The 17,991-nt window shown below is 39.0% G+C and overlaps 1 protein-coding gene across 1 annotated transcript; it reads right to left on the reverse strand.

Annotated features, from left to right (window-relative positions):
* Positions 1-310: 310 nt before the first annotated feature.
* On the reverse strand, positions 311-9,102 carry LOC121901430. Its single transcript, XM_042418213.1, has 7 exons — positions 8,175-9,102; positions 7,358-7,678; positions 6,176-6,511; positions 4,339-4,493; positions 4,110-4,202; positions 3,965-4,006; positions 311-3,601 (listed from the first exon to the last, which is right to left on the reverse strand). The coding sequence occupies exons 1-7, from the start codon at positions 8,254-8,256 to the stop codon at positions 3,461-3,463; spliced, it is 1,170 nt and encodes a 389-aa protein (XP_042274147.1). The 5' UTR covers positions 8,257-9,102; the 3' UTR covers positions 311-3,460.
* Between the last annotated feature and the right edge of the window lie 8,889 nt (positions 9,103-17,991).

Raw genomic sequence — 17,991 nt, forward strand, 5'->3', positions numbered from 1 at the left:
ATAAACAGGAAGACAGAAGAACAAACACAGATAACCATATACTGTAGTAAGGTATTAGTTTTAATGCACATGACACAAAGTCAGAATTTCAATGATACAAACACAAAATATTCATGTATTCACAAATATTTTACAGCTCTTCATATTATGTTTCTCAATAATAATAATAATCTTTATGTGCATAGCACTTTTCATGCAAAAATGCTTTACAACAAAGAAATTACATGCACCAAGTGCTTCACATGAAAATAGAATATAAAATGAACATTAAAAACATGTTAAAAACATTAATGTAACATAAGATGGAAAATAAAACCCACTGAATACTTATAATAATAATTCTTATTAACAAAAAAGGTTAAAAATAGAATACATAAAGTGCATAAAATCAAGTAAAAGACAGCATTTTAAAAGAAGTGCAGCAGTGCACAAGTGCAAAGCAGAGTGCAAAAAAGAATTCCAGGCTTGTATCAGGACATTCATTGTTAATTAAAGGCTTAAGTGAAGAGATTAGTCTTAAGCTTTCTTTTAAAAATATTTAGCAAGCTGGCTTCTGTGATATCTCTTCGTAGTGTGTAACTGACAAAGGCTGCATCCCCGACTTTCTTTCGGCTGTTGCTGGGAATAAACCAGCAGCAGCTGATCACATTGTTCTTGAAGACGAATACTTAACAATGGAGTAAGCAGTGTAGTTTGGCCCTAGTCCACCTTAAAGTCACTTCTAAATGTTACAGGAAGCCAGTGCAGAGCAGATAAAACTGGACTAATATGTTCTCTCCTCTTGGTTCTGGATAATGGCCAAGCTGCTGAGTTTTGAATGAGTGGAAGTCTCTGTGCTCTTTTTTTTTGTAAGTGCATTAGAGTAATCAAATCGGTTTGAAAAGAAGCCATGAGTCAGTTTTTCAGCATCTTTTTGATTTACATATGGTTGTACTTTAGCTATGTTTCTTAATTTGGAAAAATTATTACCTCATTTTGTTAATGTGGGACTTGAAGTTTACATCTAAATCTAAGATAACACCAAGACTTGTGACCTCTGATTTAATCCAGGGAGTTAATTTCCGCAGATTATTTAACAGCATTTCTCTTGTTGTTTTTGGGCCAACTAGAAGGATTTCAGTTTTGTCCACATTTACCTTTAAGAAATTATTGCTCATCTATTTATTTATTGCCAAGAGACAGGTAGTCATGGAGTTTATAGCTGCAGCATCATTTGGTTCAGCAAAGATGTACAGTTGCGTGTCATCTGTATAACTATGGTAACATACATTTTGCCCTCTGATGATGTCACCAAATGGAAGCATGTATAGCGAGAATAATAATGGACTACCGCAGCTCCCTTGTGCAACCCCAAAGCAAATGTCATGTTCCTCAGACACATGATCTCCAAGACTGACATAAAACTTTCTCCCTTTGATGTATGTTTTGAACCTGTTTAACACAAGGTCAGAAAGACCAACCCACATTTCAAGACGATTAATTAGGATATCATGGTCAATCGTATCAAATGCTGCGCTTAGGTCTAAGAGGATAAGAACTGAGACAGAGTTTAGTCTGAGGTCGCTGTTATTTTTTATTATTTTAGTAAGAACAGTTTCAGTGCTGTGGTATGTTGTAAAGCCTGGCTGAAATTCCTCCAGGATACTGATTTCTTTAAGAAAGGAGTTTATTTTCACAGAAACTATCTTTTCAAGTATCTTACTGATGAAGGTAAGGTTGGGTATTGGCCTATAACTGGTCAGTGTAATACCATCTAGGTTTGGTTTCTGTAGTAAGGATTTTACAACAGCTGTTTTAAGGGCATCTTGGAAGATTCCTGTTTGAAGAGATGTATTTATAATTTTTAGGACATGACTTGAAACACTGTTGAACACCCGCTTTTAAAAAGCTGTAGGTACAGGGTCAATACATGAGGTGGAGGAGTTATATTCAGTGACAACCTTGCTAGACTCAGTTAGTGTAATACAGGTGAATTTTCCCATGGTTACATCATTTTTACAGGATTTACTGAGATCATCTGTGTTCACATCAGCAGCAATACTGTCTCTAATTGAGGTTATTTTGTTATTAAAGGACAATGCGAGTTCTTCACATTTTGATGGAGAGAACTGTGGGGGGTCGGAGGCAGTGTTGAGTGGTTGGTCAACAGTGGAGAATAATATTATAGAGTTCCCAGCATCCTTTGTAATGATCTTGGAAAAGTAATCTTTTCTTGCCAGACATATTACTTTGTTATAGGCACTCATGGCTTCTTTGTATATATTACAGTGACCTGTGTGTCTAGTTTTCCTCCATTTTCTTTCAGCTGCCCAACAGATTCTCTTGATCTCATCAACACATTGTTTAGCAATGGGGAGATTCTGTCAGTCGACCCCTTTTTAACCTTTAGTGGAGCAGCAGTTTTAAAGCAGATGACAAGGTATTGTTAAAATATTCAACCATGTCATTTAAAGAGCAGTCTTCACTGAATGAGTCAAATGATCTCATAATATTAGAAAACATTGTTTCAGCCTTGTCATCTAGGAATCTCTTTTGAACCAAAAGTTCCCTTTTAGTCTTTGTTAAGGTTAGGTTAGCATAAAAAAACACACAGTGATGGTCAGAAAGAGGTAATACTGAAACACTATCAATGTTTAAACCTGTTGTTATTACTAAGTCTAGAGTGTTACCATGCTGATGAGTGGCTTTATTTACATGTTAGGTGAGTTCAAAGCTGTTCAGTAAATTTACAAGCTCCACAGCTTTGGAGTCATTCTTTTTTATTAATATGAATATTCAGGTCTCCATTCAGGATTAACCGATCATGTCTATCGATACTAAGTGAGATCAGCTCTCAGAATTCCTGTAGAAATATTGATGAATATCTTGGTGGCCGATATAATGTAATAATGAGTACTGATTATCCTGCTTTGACCTCAAGAGCAAGATATTCGAATGATGTAAATTCACTCAGGTCAATGTCATTACACACAAACTATGTAGAGAAAATGGCTGCAATCCCTCCTCCTTTCCTGTTTTATCTGACTAATAAAAATGATAAAGGTTTGTTAGTGTTTCAACAGAAAACCAACTAAACTCCTTATTTACACAACAGTCATAAACTCTGACATGAGTTCCAAAACATTAAAACAAATATATTAAAAACATCTACTTAATAAATAATCATTAAAGCTCCAAAAAGAAGGAAGTGTACATGTGAGAGTGATTGATAAAATGGAGACACATGCAAAATTGGCACATTGCAACTGTAATCAGTTTACTGCTTGTGTGTAAAAATAAAAGTGTAATAACAAAAAATGTATTGACACAATTACGTTAACTGATTGCAGTGCAGCGGTGTTAAGGCGTTGTTGCCACTCTCCAGTGGATACATGCAGGGCGAAAAGGCAACTGGTGCATTTCATATTTTTGTAGATGCAAGCACCAAATATTACAAGGATACCCATCCAAATTAAGGCCTTCAGAGGAAGTTGAGTTTGTCTGAGGTATAAACATTGGCTGAGTCTGAGGGAAAGGTCATCCCCTTCAGCTCAAACCGCGGCTCAACGTCAGAGTAGAAGGGGGCAGATGGAACAACTGCCTGCTCTGCTGAAGCCACAACCTGGAGAGAAAAAGACCAACATGTCATTGTGTATCAGAGAATCACCAGCAAGCTTTAATTTTAATACAGATCCCACTGAATTAAGTCTGAAATACAGATAACTGTTGTTATTGTTGGTGCAACATGGAGAATATTAATGTCAAATTATTACCACAGATGTTTTGATACTGCAACCTTTAGGAAGTTTAATGTTCATTATTGCATTCTGAGAAAGACTGTGGTTTGGTTACAGTGATTACACCAAGAAATGTCAGTTTGGAAGGAACACAGATGTTGAAAAATACTATAAATTGCACTTTTATTCACTGAGTGTGTGAGTATATGGGTGTGCATGCTCAGACTAACATGTGCAGCAGGTCGTACCTCAGAATAAGAAGGTGGCACATTGTCAGTAGGATCGTGTACCTGCAGAGTGACATAACAGTTTAATGGTGGAGAGGCAAGAGAAAAGACAGACAAAAGAACAGGAGAGGAGAAGTTCTCTCTATGCAATGCAACACACACTAACCAGCGGACCAGTCGGAGTATGAGAAGGCTGAGCAGGGTAGTGTCTCCCAGAGGGCTGACTCAATTCATCTGACCTCGGTCCAACAGGCTCATCCTGCAATTTAAATTAAACATATACAGTCCAGAGACACAATGGGAATATATTCTTTTACAGCATGACAGAGATTTTTACTCTGACGGTATTGTACACACAAAAAAGTGTCTAGAAGCTGTAAGGCAGAACATGTCACCTCAGGTGCAGATGCAGCAGCAGCTTCAGTCTCAGAATGATCCTCTTTGGAGGACCTCTTCTCAGAGCAGCAGGCCCACACGGTACCACAGGTAACCAACAAAAACAAAAAAACACCACCGCCAAAGCGAAGTTCAGGGTCACGAGACCCTTGTGCTGAAACAATGAGTTGATGAATTGATTAGTTGATGGTTAGAAAATGTATCAGCAATTAATCAATTGTGTAATTTGCAGACCAGAAATGTCTGAAATTGTTCCTGATTCATATCATTGTAAACTGAATATCTTATCTTGGAAAAAAACGAGAAAGATGTCAATTCAGGATTTTGGAACTTGCAATGGTCATTTATAGACTTACAGACCAAATGATTGCTAATTTAGAGAGAAAATGAACCTAAAAACAAACAAAAGAAGCTAAAAATAAGATTTTTCTTATGCCAAGGCAATAATGAAAAAACACATTTGGCACTGATTTTAAAACACACTTGGGGGTAAAACGAGGTAAGACGCCCCCCTTAAGAAAAATGTCTATTTTCTTTTAAAATATATACAATCTGAATATCAATATAATATGTTGACAAGACGTATGCTTACATAAACACATTCAGAGGGTAATTAAATCATAACAGACTACAACTTTGTTATTATAAAACTAAACTTAAAGTCTTGTAAAGGGGCATCTTACCCCACAACCCGGGGAAGATTCTCCCCCACCAGGGTAAGAACACCCGGGGGGCATCTTCCCTCATGAGTAATTTTGATATATAGACTTGGTTTTCATGCATAACATTTAACTTTATTGACATTGCTCTTACTTGAACTGCATAATGAACTTACTTTTAATTGTTTTTAGAATGGTTTGATTATTGCCAATTAATTTCAAATTGATGGGCCTAGGACAAATCACAATTGGAGAGATTTGAAAAAAACATGCAAGTGTGAACAAATCATTAAAATTATGTGACTAGCAGGATTATTGTCAATATTTTCAAATCAATAAAACAACTATTAAAATTTCATTTTGATGTGAACAAACCAAAAAACTGTCATTCCAAATCAGAGAAACAATCAGGCCCAAAAAAATGCCATTTAAATCAGCAAAGCACAACAAAAATTAAACTTCCAAACAAAACTCACAGCAGAAACCTGCCTCTGTTGCATTGCTTCATTCCTCATGAGACCATTTCATAAAGTTTTCACACCACAATATGAGAGCAGTTCAGTGCTGTACAGAAATTCAGCATCCTCATCTTCCTGGGTCTTCTTCTTCATTTGATCTCCTTATTTTCTAGGGGTTTTTTCACAATTTTCTTGCCATTGGCCTTCTCCATTTTCAAAGGTTGCAGAGTGTTGTGGATATTTTGAGCAACGGTCAGCAGTGGAGAAAGGCACACACAAGACTTTTGATGTCTTAATGCTGAAAATGTTTATTGAAAACACTTGGCCAAGTGGAGAACCAAAAACAGTAAACACCAGCGTGTTTTGCTAGCAGGGCGTCTCCCCTCAAAAATCCTACTCTTACACTTTCACATAATACAAAAAAGTATTTGTTATTTTTTGTTCAAACTCATGGATCACCGTCCAGATGATTCTCATATTAACAGTTAAAAAGTTTCTGTATATTTTTATAAAAAACACACAGGCTTATTTTGTACTGTCAAAATATTACATCAACTTACCTCAAAACCACTTCTTTTGATTTCCTCCCACCAGTAGAATGGTTTTGATGCTATTCAAAGATTAGCAAGGCCACTAATATACAAAAAAAAAAAAGAAAATTGGCTCCATCTAGTGGTCATGGGGGAAGCTAGAGAGGGTGGTTGTGTTTGGCCTCTTACCTTCAGTGGTCGTCTTATGGTTTACCCTACGCTTCATTTCCAGTGACACCACCAAGGCCTTGTTGTCACTTTGATCTCTGACCTCGAAGCATCCACCACATGACATTTGGAGACTCTCAATCAAAATCCCACATGGCTTTGACAGCTGAAACCCAACACAATCAACTTCATCCGAGCCCTTCCTCTCTAGCCTGCCTTGACGAACTATCTCAGACTCAAACCTTTTCAGTTTGAGGTCACTTTCTGGGATGAAGTAAATGTTGCAGGAGTTCGGTTTCAGATCAAAAGTGAAACTGAGGCTTTCTCCAGGACTCCGTTTATAGGACCTTGTGTTTGCTGGAAGAGAGAATGCACAAGACAGAAGGCATTAAAGTGATTCTCCACCCAAAACCTGTATCAAACACACATCTCCTGCAGTCTTGACTGGGGTTGCAAGTTTCTAGTTTTGTTTTTCACATAGTATGGCAGCTGTTGTCAACTTAAAGAAATTGTTTGACATTTTGAGGCGTTTTGAGAAGATATGTTTCTGTACGTTAAGTATGAGGCTAAAACCAGCCAATGCACTTACAATGTAAGTAATGGGGGCCAAAATCTACAAGCCTCCCTCTGTGCAAAATGTATATAAAAGTTTATCTGAAGCTAAACCTTCAGCTGTCCAAATTAGTCAAATTAGTCAAATCAAGTAGATATCTTTCCATGTTACAGTCCTTTAGTGCCAAAGTCCCTCTTTTTGTTATATACTATATACTTCCACCGCAGCTCAACAGGGGGGAAAAAAACTGTCCAAGGAAACACAAATTTGGTAATTTGATTGTAAAAAGACTGTAAATGTGGCAGATATCCACTTGATATGACTAAGTCAGACTACTGAAGCTTTATATTAGCTTCAGATAAACTTTTAAATACATTTTTGCACAAAGCGAGGACTGTGGATTTGAGCCCCCATCAATTACATTGAAAGCACATTTGAAGGGGATCTTTTAATAGTCATTATGAAGAGGAACAATTACAGGGAAGAAAACCTCTTTCAGTGTTCATATGGGCACCTGACTGTTGTTTTAAGAAGAATTTGAACATTTTAAACCTATCCTTTACAACCAAAAATCCAAGAAAAGATTGACAGCCATACTGTCAGATCCAGGAAAGGAAATGAAATAAAACGAGCATAAGAAGGATCCTCACCTATTACCTCAATGGTCACAGTATGCAGCAGTTTCTTATCTTTGTCTCTCATTGTGTAGAGGCCACTGTCTTCCTGGGTTAAATAACTCTGCTCATAGTAGCAACATATAACCCCCCACTGTACACCTACTATCCCCTTCCGCGTCTTGTGGCTTGTGGGTGGAAACTTGGGATCCGTCCCCCTCTCAACATGACGTGTCCACAAGACTGTCACCTCTGAGTTGTCTTTGGGGGTGAACTCTAGTGACCGAGTGTCTCCATGCAACATCCACCTGTACGTCTTCCCATACTGTTCCCTAACATAACGGTCATCTGCGAGGCCTAGAGAGGAAACAGAAACAAACACACACTTGAGTACAAACCTGATGAATGCATGTTGAAGAGGAAGGACACCTGCCAGCATTCCCAGACACCCTTTGATCCTTTACATATTATAGTGGTGGAATGTTTTTTGAGGTAATTGTACTTAACTTGAGTATTTCCATTGTGTGCTATATTTCAGAGGGAAATAATGTACTTTTTACACCACTACATTTATTTCACAGCTATAGCCACTGGTAACTTTTCAGTATTCAATATTTTATACGTAAAACATATAATCAGTTCATATGTGGGTGTAGTTTTGGGTATGGACGGTAGGGACATGTTGCTGGATTGTCCCTACCAACAATTTTACAGAACTCAAACAATCTAGCCGCTCCAACTTAACGTGATGTTAATGGTAAGATCTCTAGAGTTGCCAGGTTTGTGTGTTTTCTGCAAAAAAGTGCGCTATTATGATACAGAGTGAAAGAGCAGGATATGGGGGATACTCGACCTGATGATTTGGTAGCCCTCAACTTCAAACTGTATGCTTTGTTGACTAGCAGCAGCCCAGCAGCAGCAATAATGGAGTCCATGAAGTGGAGAATCTGAAGCACTTAGTATTTATACCTGTTTAAACCTTTCAAATGTCACAGAATTGAAAATGACCTCACTGGACAAAACTGAGATCAATTGATGTTATATTTAATTTCAGGTGTTAGGAGTTAGCTAATTTGTGATTGTGGCTCAGACATGCTGTTTAATTACACAACTTTATTACTGTTGGTGAAAATTCCTCCCAAAAGCAAATCTGGACATCTGGTTCCTTTTTTAAAAAGAGATGACACGGCGTCTAGGCTACGAGATGACCCGGTAACTGAACCAGGGGCTACGTGATGACGCAGTAAATGGACCAGGGGCTACGTGATGACGCAGTAAATGGACCAGAGGTTGCCTCCCTCACTGCCTGGAAATTTGCAGAGATGTGGGTAAAAGAGGGGCCACACGCCGCGGATGACCCCTCCACAGGAAAGCAGAGAAAGAAGACAGTAGTCAAAGTCAAAGCAGACTGTTTTCTTATTCTGACAAGTAGGCATCTACTGTAGGCTGGTTACTTTTATGATGACAGCACGTTGTGCTGTTGTATGTTGTCATTATTTTCTATTCAACAAGGAAGTTTGCTGCGCATAGAGTTGAATTAAACAGTGCGAATGACATTAAGTGTTTAGGCTCGTCTGGCCGAGTGGCGCTGTCCACAGTGCTGAAAGGAGCGCTGGGGGATTTAACTCTGGCATGTTACATTTAACCTTTTGTTTTGTTCTATATGATCACATCTCCTGTGTCTCCGTATGAGGAAAGGATAAGGCGTGAACGTGACATCACATCGCTTTTATGAATATTACTGTAACAGCTGTAAGAAATAGCCTAACAGGCTTCATAGTCTACACAGGCCCACTGTGGTTATGATTTATTTTCATGAATAAAAACGTTTCAAAAACGTCCCCCTCTCTGATTTTTTACAAATCGCACCCTGTGTATACTAACTACACGTTTACACCACTGGAGATACCATAAACTACTCCTGACTGAGAACCACAGAAATATTGTTACTATAAATCCCTACAATCAGTCATACACTCAGGGCAACAGGATACAGTCACACAAGCAGTCTAAAGGCGAATCAATCATTTCACACTCACCCAAACAAACACAGGCATTTAGCAGCAGCAACACTATCATCATCTGACGTGATTCAAAACCCAAAACCCGAATCCAGTGTCACACAAATGTACCGTCTTCGAACAATTAAGCGCACGATATGATTATAATTGATCAATACTTTACTGACACATCCTGGCAGAGTAACCCCTTAACTATATGCACAACATTAAGACAGAAGTTGTACAAAGTACACAACCCGCACTATACTGTTAGTTACTGCGGTTTATGGACGGGGTTTGTTGGGAGAGGCTTTGTCTGGGCCCACCCATCAGGGCGTTTCCATCGCAGTGCTCGTGGTGCGTTTAAAGACAGTCGGAAATGACAGTTTAAGCGCCATGCCGGGCTCTAGGGATGACAATTTGTTTTGGGTTTGTTTTTTTTTCATTAGTCCGCTTTTGCGAAATATCTCAACATACAAGATGGATTGACACAGATATTTATGGTCCTATATCCGACTTGTGTGATCGCTTGACTTTTCCTCCTAACGTTATTGCTACTATGAGGATCACATTTTGATTGAAATGTCTCAACAACATTGAGTGGCTTGTCATGAACACTTTCATGGCCCCCTCAAGGTGAATTGGTATAACTTCGGTGATCCCTTCAGACGCGTTAAGACATTATAATACCAGTATAATTACCATATTAAAATCCTTAAAATATGACACTCTTTCTTCCTCATTAAAAATTCAGAATCTATGAATATGCAAATATATTTCATTTCAAAGCTTTAATTGCTGGGTGTGCTCTGGTTACCTACTGTTAAAGACGCATGACAGATACTCACAATGTCAATGTGGGTTGAATCCAGCAGCAGACTTGGTTGGATGTCACAGCTTATCTGTCTCACTTCATTTCACGTCATGTCTAGTGCCCATATCTAATAACAATGCCAAAACATAAAAAATAAAAAGCTTACAAAATAGTCTCCTACTACTGTATGTACACTGGAAGTTTCAAGTTTCCACGCCACATGATGGGCTTCCACAATGTCACAAATCATGATCTAAACTTGAACTACACTTCAGCAGATGAATGTGAAAAGAGGCTTTTGGTGTGAAACTCTGCACATATATCATTCTGCACAGTGAAGCTCAAACATCCAACTGAAAGAACAAGAAGAAAAACATATATTTGAATGGAGGGCGACTTTAACTTCATACCTATTCTATTGTGATACCTTACAAAATGTTGTAGTTGTCATGCTGTGGACAGTGACTATTGTGATTAATAACAATGCCAGTTCAATATTTATATTAATGAACTGGCCTTGTTCTGAGACCAATCTCCAGCACCTAGTCTCACTTTTCAAGACACAGAAATCAAGTGTCTGTTTTATGCAGATGACCTCGTCACACTGTCTCCTACAAAAGAAGGTCTTGCCTGGACCTTCTCCACCAGGACTGTTAGACCTGGGCCCTGACAGTTAACACACCAAAATTATCACCTTCCAAAAAAGATTAAGGTTACAGAGAAATGACCCAACATTTAAAATAGGTGGGACCCAAATAAGACAAACAAATATTGCACCACTTACCTATTACAAATTCTTTCCACAGGAAACTTCAGCTCTGTTGTGAAGGAACTAAAAAAGGAGGCAAAAAGGGCTTTCTATGCCATCAAGCATTCAGTTCAAATCCAAATTCCAATTAGGACATGGCTCAAAATATTTAAATCAGTTATAGAATTGATTGTATTGTAGTGAGGTATGGGACCCCTTACTACAAAATTATTGGGCAAAATGGGACAAACATCCAATTGAAACCCTGCATGCCGTATTCTCTTGGTACAAAGAAACCCCCAAACTCTGCATGCAGGGCAGAATTAGGCCAATATCCTTTACTTCTAAGTATTCAAGAAAGATCTATCAAATTCTGGAGGCATATTAAAAAGAGCAGCCCTGCCTGTTGCCATGATAAAGCCCTTGCCTGCCTGAAGTTTTGAACATAGAATGGAGTCCCCTCAGCCAACCAGTCCTGAGGCTGGCTGACCTTTCACCTTCTGACATCACAAACCCCCGCCAGCTTCTTAGCAGTTACACTATCATGCAGAAGATTAGACTTATCCAAATTATAACTAAAGACCAAGAAAAATGCATCACTTATCGGAATGATATCATACGCTCACAACACAAACTAGAAACATTTGTGGCCCTAAACAGACAGTATACTGTGGCAGACTACCTAACCACAGTAAATGATAAAAATCCGAGAGAGACTTGTACAGACTAAGTGACCATAGTCTGACAATAGAGAAAGGCAGACACAGACAGACCTGGCTACCCACAGAGGACAGCCTGTGCTGTCACTGTGATGAAGGAGCTGCAGAGACAGAATTACACTTTCTAACAGAATGTCAAATCTACAGAAATATTATGGAGAAATTCTTTACGAAATCTGAAAACAATTGCCCCGACAGAAAGGAAGAAATGACCCCTCATTCGGGGGAAAAGACAGAATGTGTAGTGTTGGCTGCTAAATATGACATTTCCTACCACAACAAAAGAGACAACCAGTAGGACATAGACATATAGACAGATAGACATTTATAAATATATCTAGCTTACCATATTCTACTTAGTGCCACCATCTCCTTTTTGTTATGTTATTTGTGGACTAATTGCTGTTTTACATTATCTCTACTATTAACATCTATTTATTTTATTTAATTATCAGTAGGCTTTCTTTTGTTATCTATTGAATAATGGATATCTTATATTATCCCCACTAACATCTTTTTACTTTATTATCAGTAGATAACACTTGCATTATTTTTGCTTGTCTTGCATTGTTAAAGTCACGTTGAAATTGTACCAATACTAACTTGATTACTTATATCTATTTTATTCTATTAACTAACATTGTTATTCACTTTACCTTTGTTGATTTCATTCCTTAACATTGTCTTTCATAATCTGACATGTGCTTTGGCAGCACATGTCGAGTGTCATGCAAAAAAAAGCGTATTGTATTGAATTGACACAGGCACAATCACATGATGAAAAGACTGGTTATGATTTCATTTGTTAATACATTACTTTGTCGGATGCTTCTGTCTAGAGTGAGCCACATTTTTTTACACATCCACTGGGAGCAATTTAGGGTTCAGTGCCTGGCAGGAAATGCCAGGAATCAAACCACCAGCTGATAAGATCAACAGACAAACCTCTCCCACATGAGCTAGAGCATCCCTAAACTGGATACCACTGGGTAGGTTAATTCCTCTTAAACCAAACCTTAAACTATTATTCTGATGTTGTTTCCACTCTGCTGCAACTTTCCAGTCCAATGAGGCAATAGATGAAGCTTTCAAAAACCAAGAGCAAACTTCTTCAAAATGTGAAAGTCAAAGTTTAGTCACATCTTATACCACATATCAAATATCAATTTTTCATTTCAGTCTCTGTTATGGGTTGGGGAGCAGGTGAACCCAAATGCAGAGACCAAGAAGCAGGGCTGATCCAGGCTTAAGAACTTCTTTATTTTGAGATGTGCAGGCAAAAACAAAATCTGGCTGAGCTGAGCAAAACTGAATACAGGACTAGACTGGAGAAATAGAACAGACCAAAGCAAACTGATCAGAACAGAACATCCAACAAAACTGAACTGCAAACCAAGACTTAAATACAAAGCGAACTAAACAACGAGGAACAGGTGGCAAGACACAAGGGCAGGCTGAGAGCTGATGAGAGCTGAGGGAAACACTGAGAGCAGGGCAGGGCTGACAAGACTGATACAGGGCAAGTATGAAGGTAACAGCAGGCTGGGGAGAAACACTGAGATCAAGGCAGGCTTAACAAATATGATGCAGGGCAGGTGTGGAGGGAAAAATGGGCTGAGAAGAAGTGCAGAAACACAGGAGAGAAACACAGAGCAAACAGAAAACCAAAACCCAGAAAACACAATACTCAAAATACCTCCCAGCATACATTTAACTGTCCAAGAATGCACAAACACAAACCCAAGTACACAACACCACAAGCTAACCAAGAATGCAAGGAAGTCGTTCAAACCAACAACCCTAATATAAACCAGCAAAACCAATTGACCAAAAGGACTGGACACTAGAGGTATAACACAGGAAACCAAGAGAATAAAACACAAGGACTCCAAAAACCATCAGTCTATGGCAGGTCCCCCCCCTTCAAGGGAGGGCCCCAGACATCCCTAAAACCACCCCATTGGACACAGGACGGACGGCCATCGGAAGACGGGGGAAGGGGGAGGCTAAAACTAACAGTCCATTAGCCAGGACAAAGCACAGGTAGCTAGGAGGATGGCGCCTGGGGGCTGGACAGATGCACAACCAGGAGCCGCGGGCAAACAGCCCAGGGGCTTAACTGGGGCATAGCAAAGAGTCTTAGAGGAGCAGCCTGGGGGCAGGACCAAGGGGAAGCTGAGGATTTCCGACCGGCAACCAGAGGGCAGGGGCAATGGATGAAGCTGCTCTGGAGGACGACTATGAGGCAGGACAGATAGCCAAAGTCACTTGGGAGGGTGACTGGGGTGCAGGACAGACGGCCGAAGTCGCTCGGTAGGGCAACCAGGAGGATGACCAGACATGTGGAGCCGCTCTGGAAATCTGACTTGGCATCAGCAAAGATGGCTGACTGCAGTAATTATGGTAGCTTAAAGGGACTTTATCAGCTTTGACTAGGCTGCTGTAATTACTGTAGTAGGAGTGCAACTGACTTTAAATGGCGGAAGGCTTCCCCGCAGTGAAGACGCTCCGCTTCTGACACACTCCTGGTGGAATAGGGCGCTGTGCAGAGGACGGAGCAAAACCGCGTCGGAGCCGGAACGCGGCGCACACGTGCCCGGTGGAATCCTTGGGTAAGTCTAATTGGACAGTTAAGTGGTTTTAAATAAGAACATTTTAAGTGTTAGTGTTTTGTGTTCAGTCCTGTTTATTATTGTCTTTGTCTATTTCTGTGGTAATTTGTAGTATTATAATAGATTTTAAATGCAGCAGCAGTAATATATCAGTGGGAACTGGGGGAAGCTGGGGGAAAGTTAGCTGATAGGTATGGGGGGATACATGCTTGTCTAGTCCAGTTTAATCAACGCACCCCATGGTAGTGTGAAATCAAGTGTTCCTAGAGTGAAATCTTGTGTGTCTTTTACGGCATTAAGTGCAGTGTGTTTGCTTAAATGCTTTTTGCAATGTAACGTCTGTGTATCCGCATGTCGATTGACATAGTGTGCTTACCTGTGTGGGCTGGTTTGGTCTGCTGTGATAGGCTACTCTGGGTGGCTGGTTAGCTGGGGGACAGACTGTCTGAGGGGGGCATGTCATAGCTTGGCCAGTCCTATCTTCGGTTCACTAAGAACATGTTGTTGTCTGATGAACTCATCTTTGTAAAATAAAGAGTCTATATTCTCCTTGCATCGTTGTAAGTGTGTGATGTTCAGATCTCTGACAATGGACCATACTGAGGAAAAAGGTGGTGGCAGTAGTAGCTTTTCAGCCTGTCTAGTTACTGAATACTCATACCAAAAGCAAGATTTATTCCAGTAATATTGATAGTTTCTATATTGTGTCAATGTATTATGAGAATTAAAGTAAATGCAATAGAAAGACTAGTGTGCACAGAGGATTGGACATTTCCAAATGTCAAATTAAAACATATCCTCTTTCTGCATTGTCTCTTCCACAATTGCATACAAAGAAAAATCAAAGTGGAATTTTTAAATGATTGTTCAATAAAAAGCTTTCTCTGTTGGTGGAAGGTACAGTATATTATAATAAACTGTAATAATTCAGTATCATTTTTGAGGTCTCAGTTTCAACCCACCACAACCAATCTGGTCTCTTCAACCCAGGCGGACTTGTGGCCTGTTGACAGCCTGTCCAGCATAGCTGCAGGAAGCGGGGGCACTGGGGATGCTGCAGTATTCCCACCTCAAGGTGCTGTACCCCGCCTCCAGCTGACTGGCAACCAACAGGCCCATTTGTGTTGTTGCAATAATTTATTTTTTTCTGTCGTGTGTGTACCCCTCCAGCAAAAATAGACCCTGCACATAATGATAGTGGAGTGGGGAAAAGAAGCAGGCTTGAGATGCATGGTCATGGAGCCGGTTGACACATGTCAGTTAGAATTGTCTCCGGCAACCCAACAGAGCCAGGCCTCTGCAGTTTTTCTTTCCAGTATACACACTCAGTAACTTCTGCTCAGTCAACTTTCTCCTGTGAACCAGTTAGTAAGGAGATTTTTGGAGAGAGAAGAACAAATACAAATAACCATATATTGTAGTAGGGTGTTAGTTTTAATGCACCTCACATAAAGTCAAAATTTCTATGATACAAACATAAAATGTTCACATGTATTCACAGATGTTTTACAACTCTTCATATTATGCTTCTCAATATTAATATTAATACTAATATTATCAATAATAATACTTCATGTGTATAGCACCTTTCATACAAGAAATGCAGCTCAAAATGCTTTACAACAAAGAAATTACATGCACCAAGTGCTTCACATGAAATAGACATAAAATGAACATTGAAAAAACATGTTAAAAATATTAATGTAACATAAGATGGACAATAAAACACATTGAATAGTTATAATATATTTTTTTAAAAGTTTAAAAATAGAATACATATAGAGCATAAAATCAAGTAAAATGCAACATTTTAAAAGAAGTGCAGCAGTACATAAGTGCGAAGCAGAGTGCAAAAAAGAATTTCAGGCCTGTATCAGGACATGACTTGAATCACAGTCAAACACCCGCTTTTAAAAAGCTGTAGGTACAGGGTCAATACATGAGGTGGAGGAGCTTTATTTAGTGACAGTCTTGCAAAGCTCAGTTAGTGTAATACAGGTGAATTTTCCCATGGTTGCATCATTTTTATAAGATTTACTGAGATCATCTGTGTTCACATCAGCAGTAATACTGTCTCTACTTGAGGTTATTTTGTTATTGAAGAACAATGCGAGTTCTTCACATTTACATGCAGAGAACTGTGGGGGGTCGGGGGCAGTGTTGAGTAGCTGGTCAATAGTAGAGAATAATATTATAGAGTTCCCAGCATCCTCTCTAATGATCTTGGAAAAGTAATCTTTTCTTGCCAGACTATTGCTTTGTTATAGGCACTCATGGCTTCTTTGTATATATTACATTGAACTTTGAGTCTAGTTTTCCTCCATTTTCTTTCAGCTGCCCAACAGATTCTCTTGATCTCATCAACACATTGTTTAGCAATGGGGAGATTCTGTCAGTCGACCCCTTTTTAACCTTTAGTGGAGCAGCAGTTTTAAAGCAGATGACAAGGTATTGTTGAAATATTCAACCATATCATTTAAAGAGCAGTCTTCACTGAATGGCTCAAATGATCTCATAATATTAGAAAACATTGTTTCAGCCTTGTCATCTAGGAATCTCTTTGGAACCAAAAATTCCCTTTTAGTCTTTGTTAAGGTTAGGTTGGCATCAAAAAACACACAGTGATGGTCAGAAAGTGGTAATACTGAAACACTATCAATGTTTAAACTGTTGTTATTACTAAGTCTAGAGTGTTACCATGCTGATGAGTGGCTTTATTTACATGTTAGGTGAGTTCAAAGCTGTTCAGTAAATTCACAAGCTCCACAGCTTTGGAGTCATTCTTTTTTTATTAATATGAATATTCAGGTCTCCATTCAGGATTAAACTATAATATCTAGTGATACCCAATCAGATCAGTTCTCAGAATTCCTGTAGAAATAGTGATGAATATCTTGGTGGCCGATATATAGTAATGATGAGTACTGATTATCCTGCTTTGACCTCAAGAGCAAGATATTCGAATGATGTAAATTCACTCAGGTCAATGTCATTACACACAAACTATGTAGAGAAAATGGCTGCAATCCCTCCTCCTTTCCTGTTTTATCTGACTAATAAAAATGATAGTTTGTTAGTGTTTCAACAGAAAACCAACTAAACTCCTTATTTACACAACAGTCATAAACTCTAACATGAGTTCCAAAACATTAAAACAAATATATTAAAAACATCTACTTAATAAATAATCAAATAATCAATCCAAAAAGAGGGAAGTGTACATGTGAGAGTGACTGATAAAATGGAGACACATACAAAATAGGCACATTGCAACTGTAGCCAGTTTACTGCTTGTGTGTAAAAGTAAAAGTGTAATAACAGAAAATGTATTGACACAATTACGTTAACTGACTGCAGTGCAGCGGTGTTAAGGCGTTGGTGCCACTCTCCAGTGGATACATGCAGGGCGAAAAGGCAACTGGTGCATTTCATATTTTTGGTAGATGTCAAACAATCACTCTCTTTAAAACATTTAGAAATGTGTGTGACTTGCCTGAGTAAATGAACATGTTTCTGAAATAGCTACAGTATATATCAATGTAACATCTACAGCTCATCATACATAATCCACACTAGAATGTATAATGCAAGCACCAAATATTACAACAAGGATACCCATCAAAATAAGGCCTTCAGAGGAAGTTGAGTTTGTCTGAGGTATAAACATTGGCTGAGTCTGAGGGAAAGGTCATCCCCTTCAGCTCAAACTGCAACTCAGCATCAGAGTAGAAGGGGGCAGATGGAACGGCTGCCTGCTCTGCTGAAGCCGCAACCTGT

This window comes from Thunnus maccoyii, chromosome 8 (assembly GCF_910596095.1).
Source record: "Thunnus maccoyii chromosome 8, fThuMac1.1, whole genome shotgun sequence".
NCBI lineage: Eukaryota > Metazoa > Chordata > Actinopteri > Scombriformes > Scombridae > Thunnus > Thunnus maccoyii.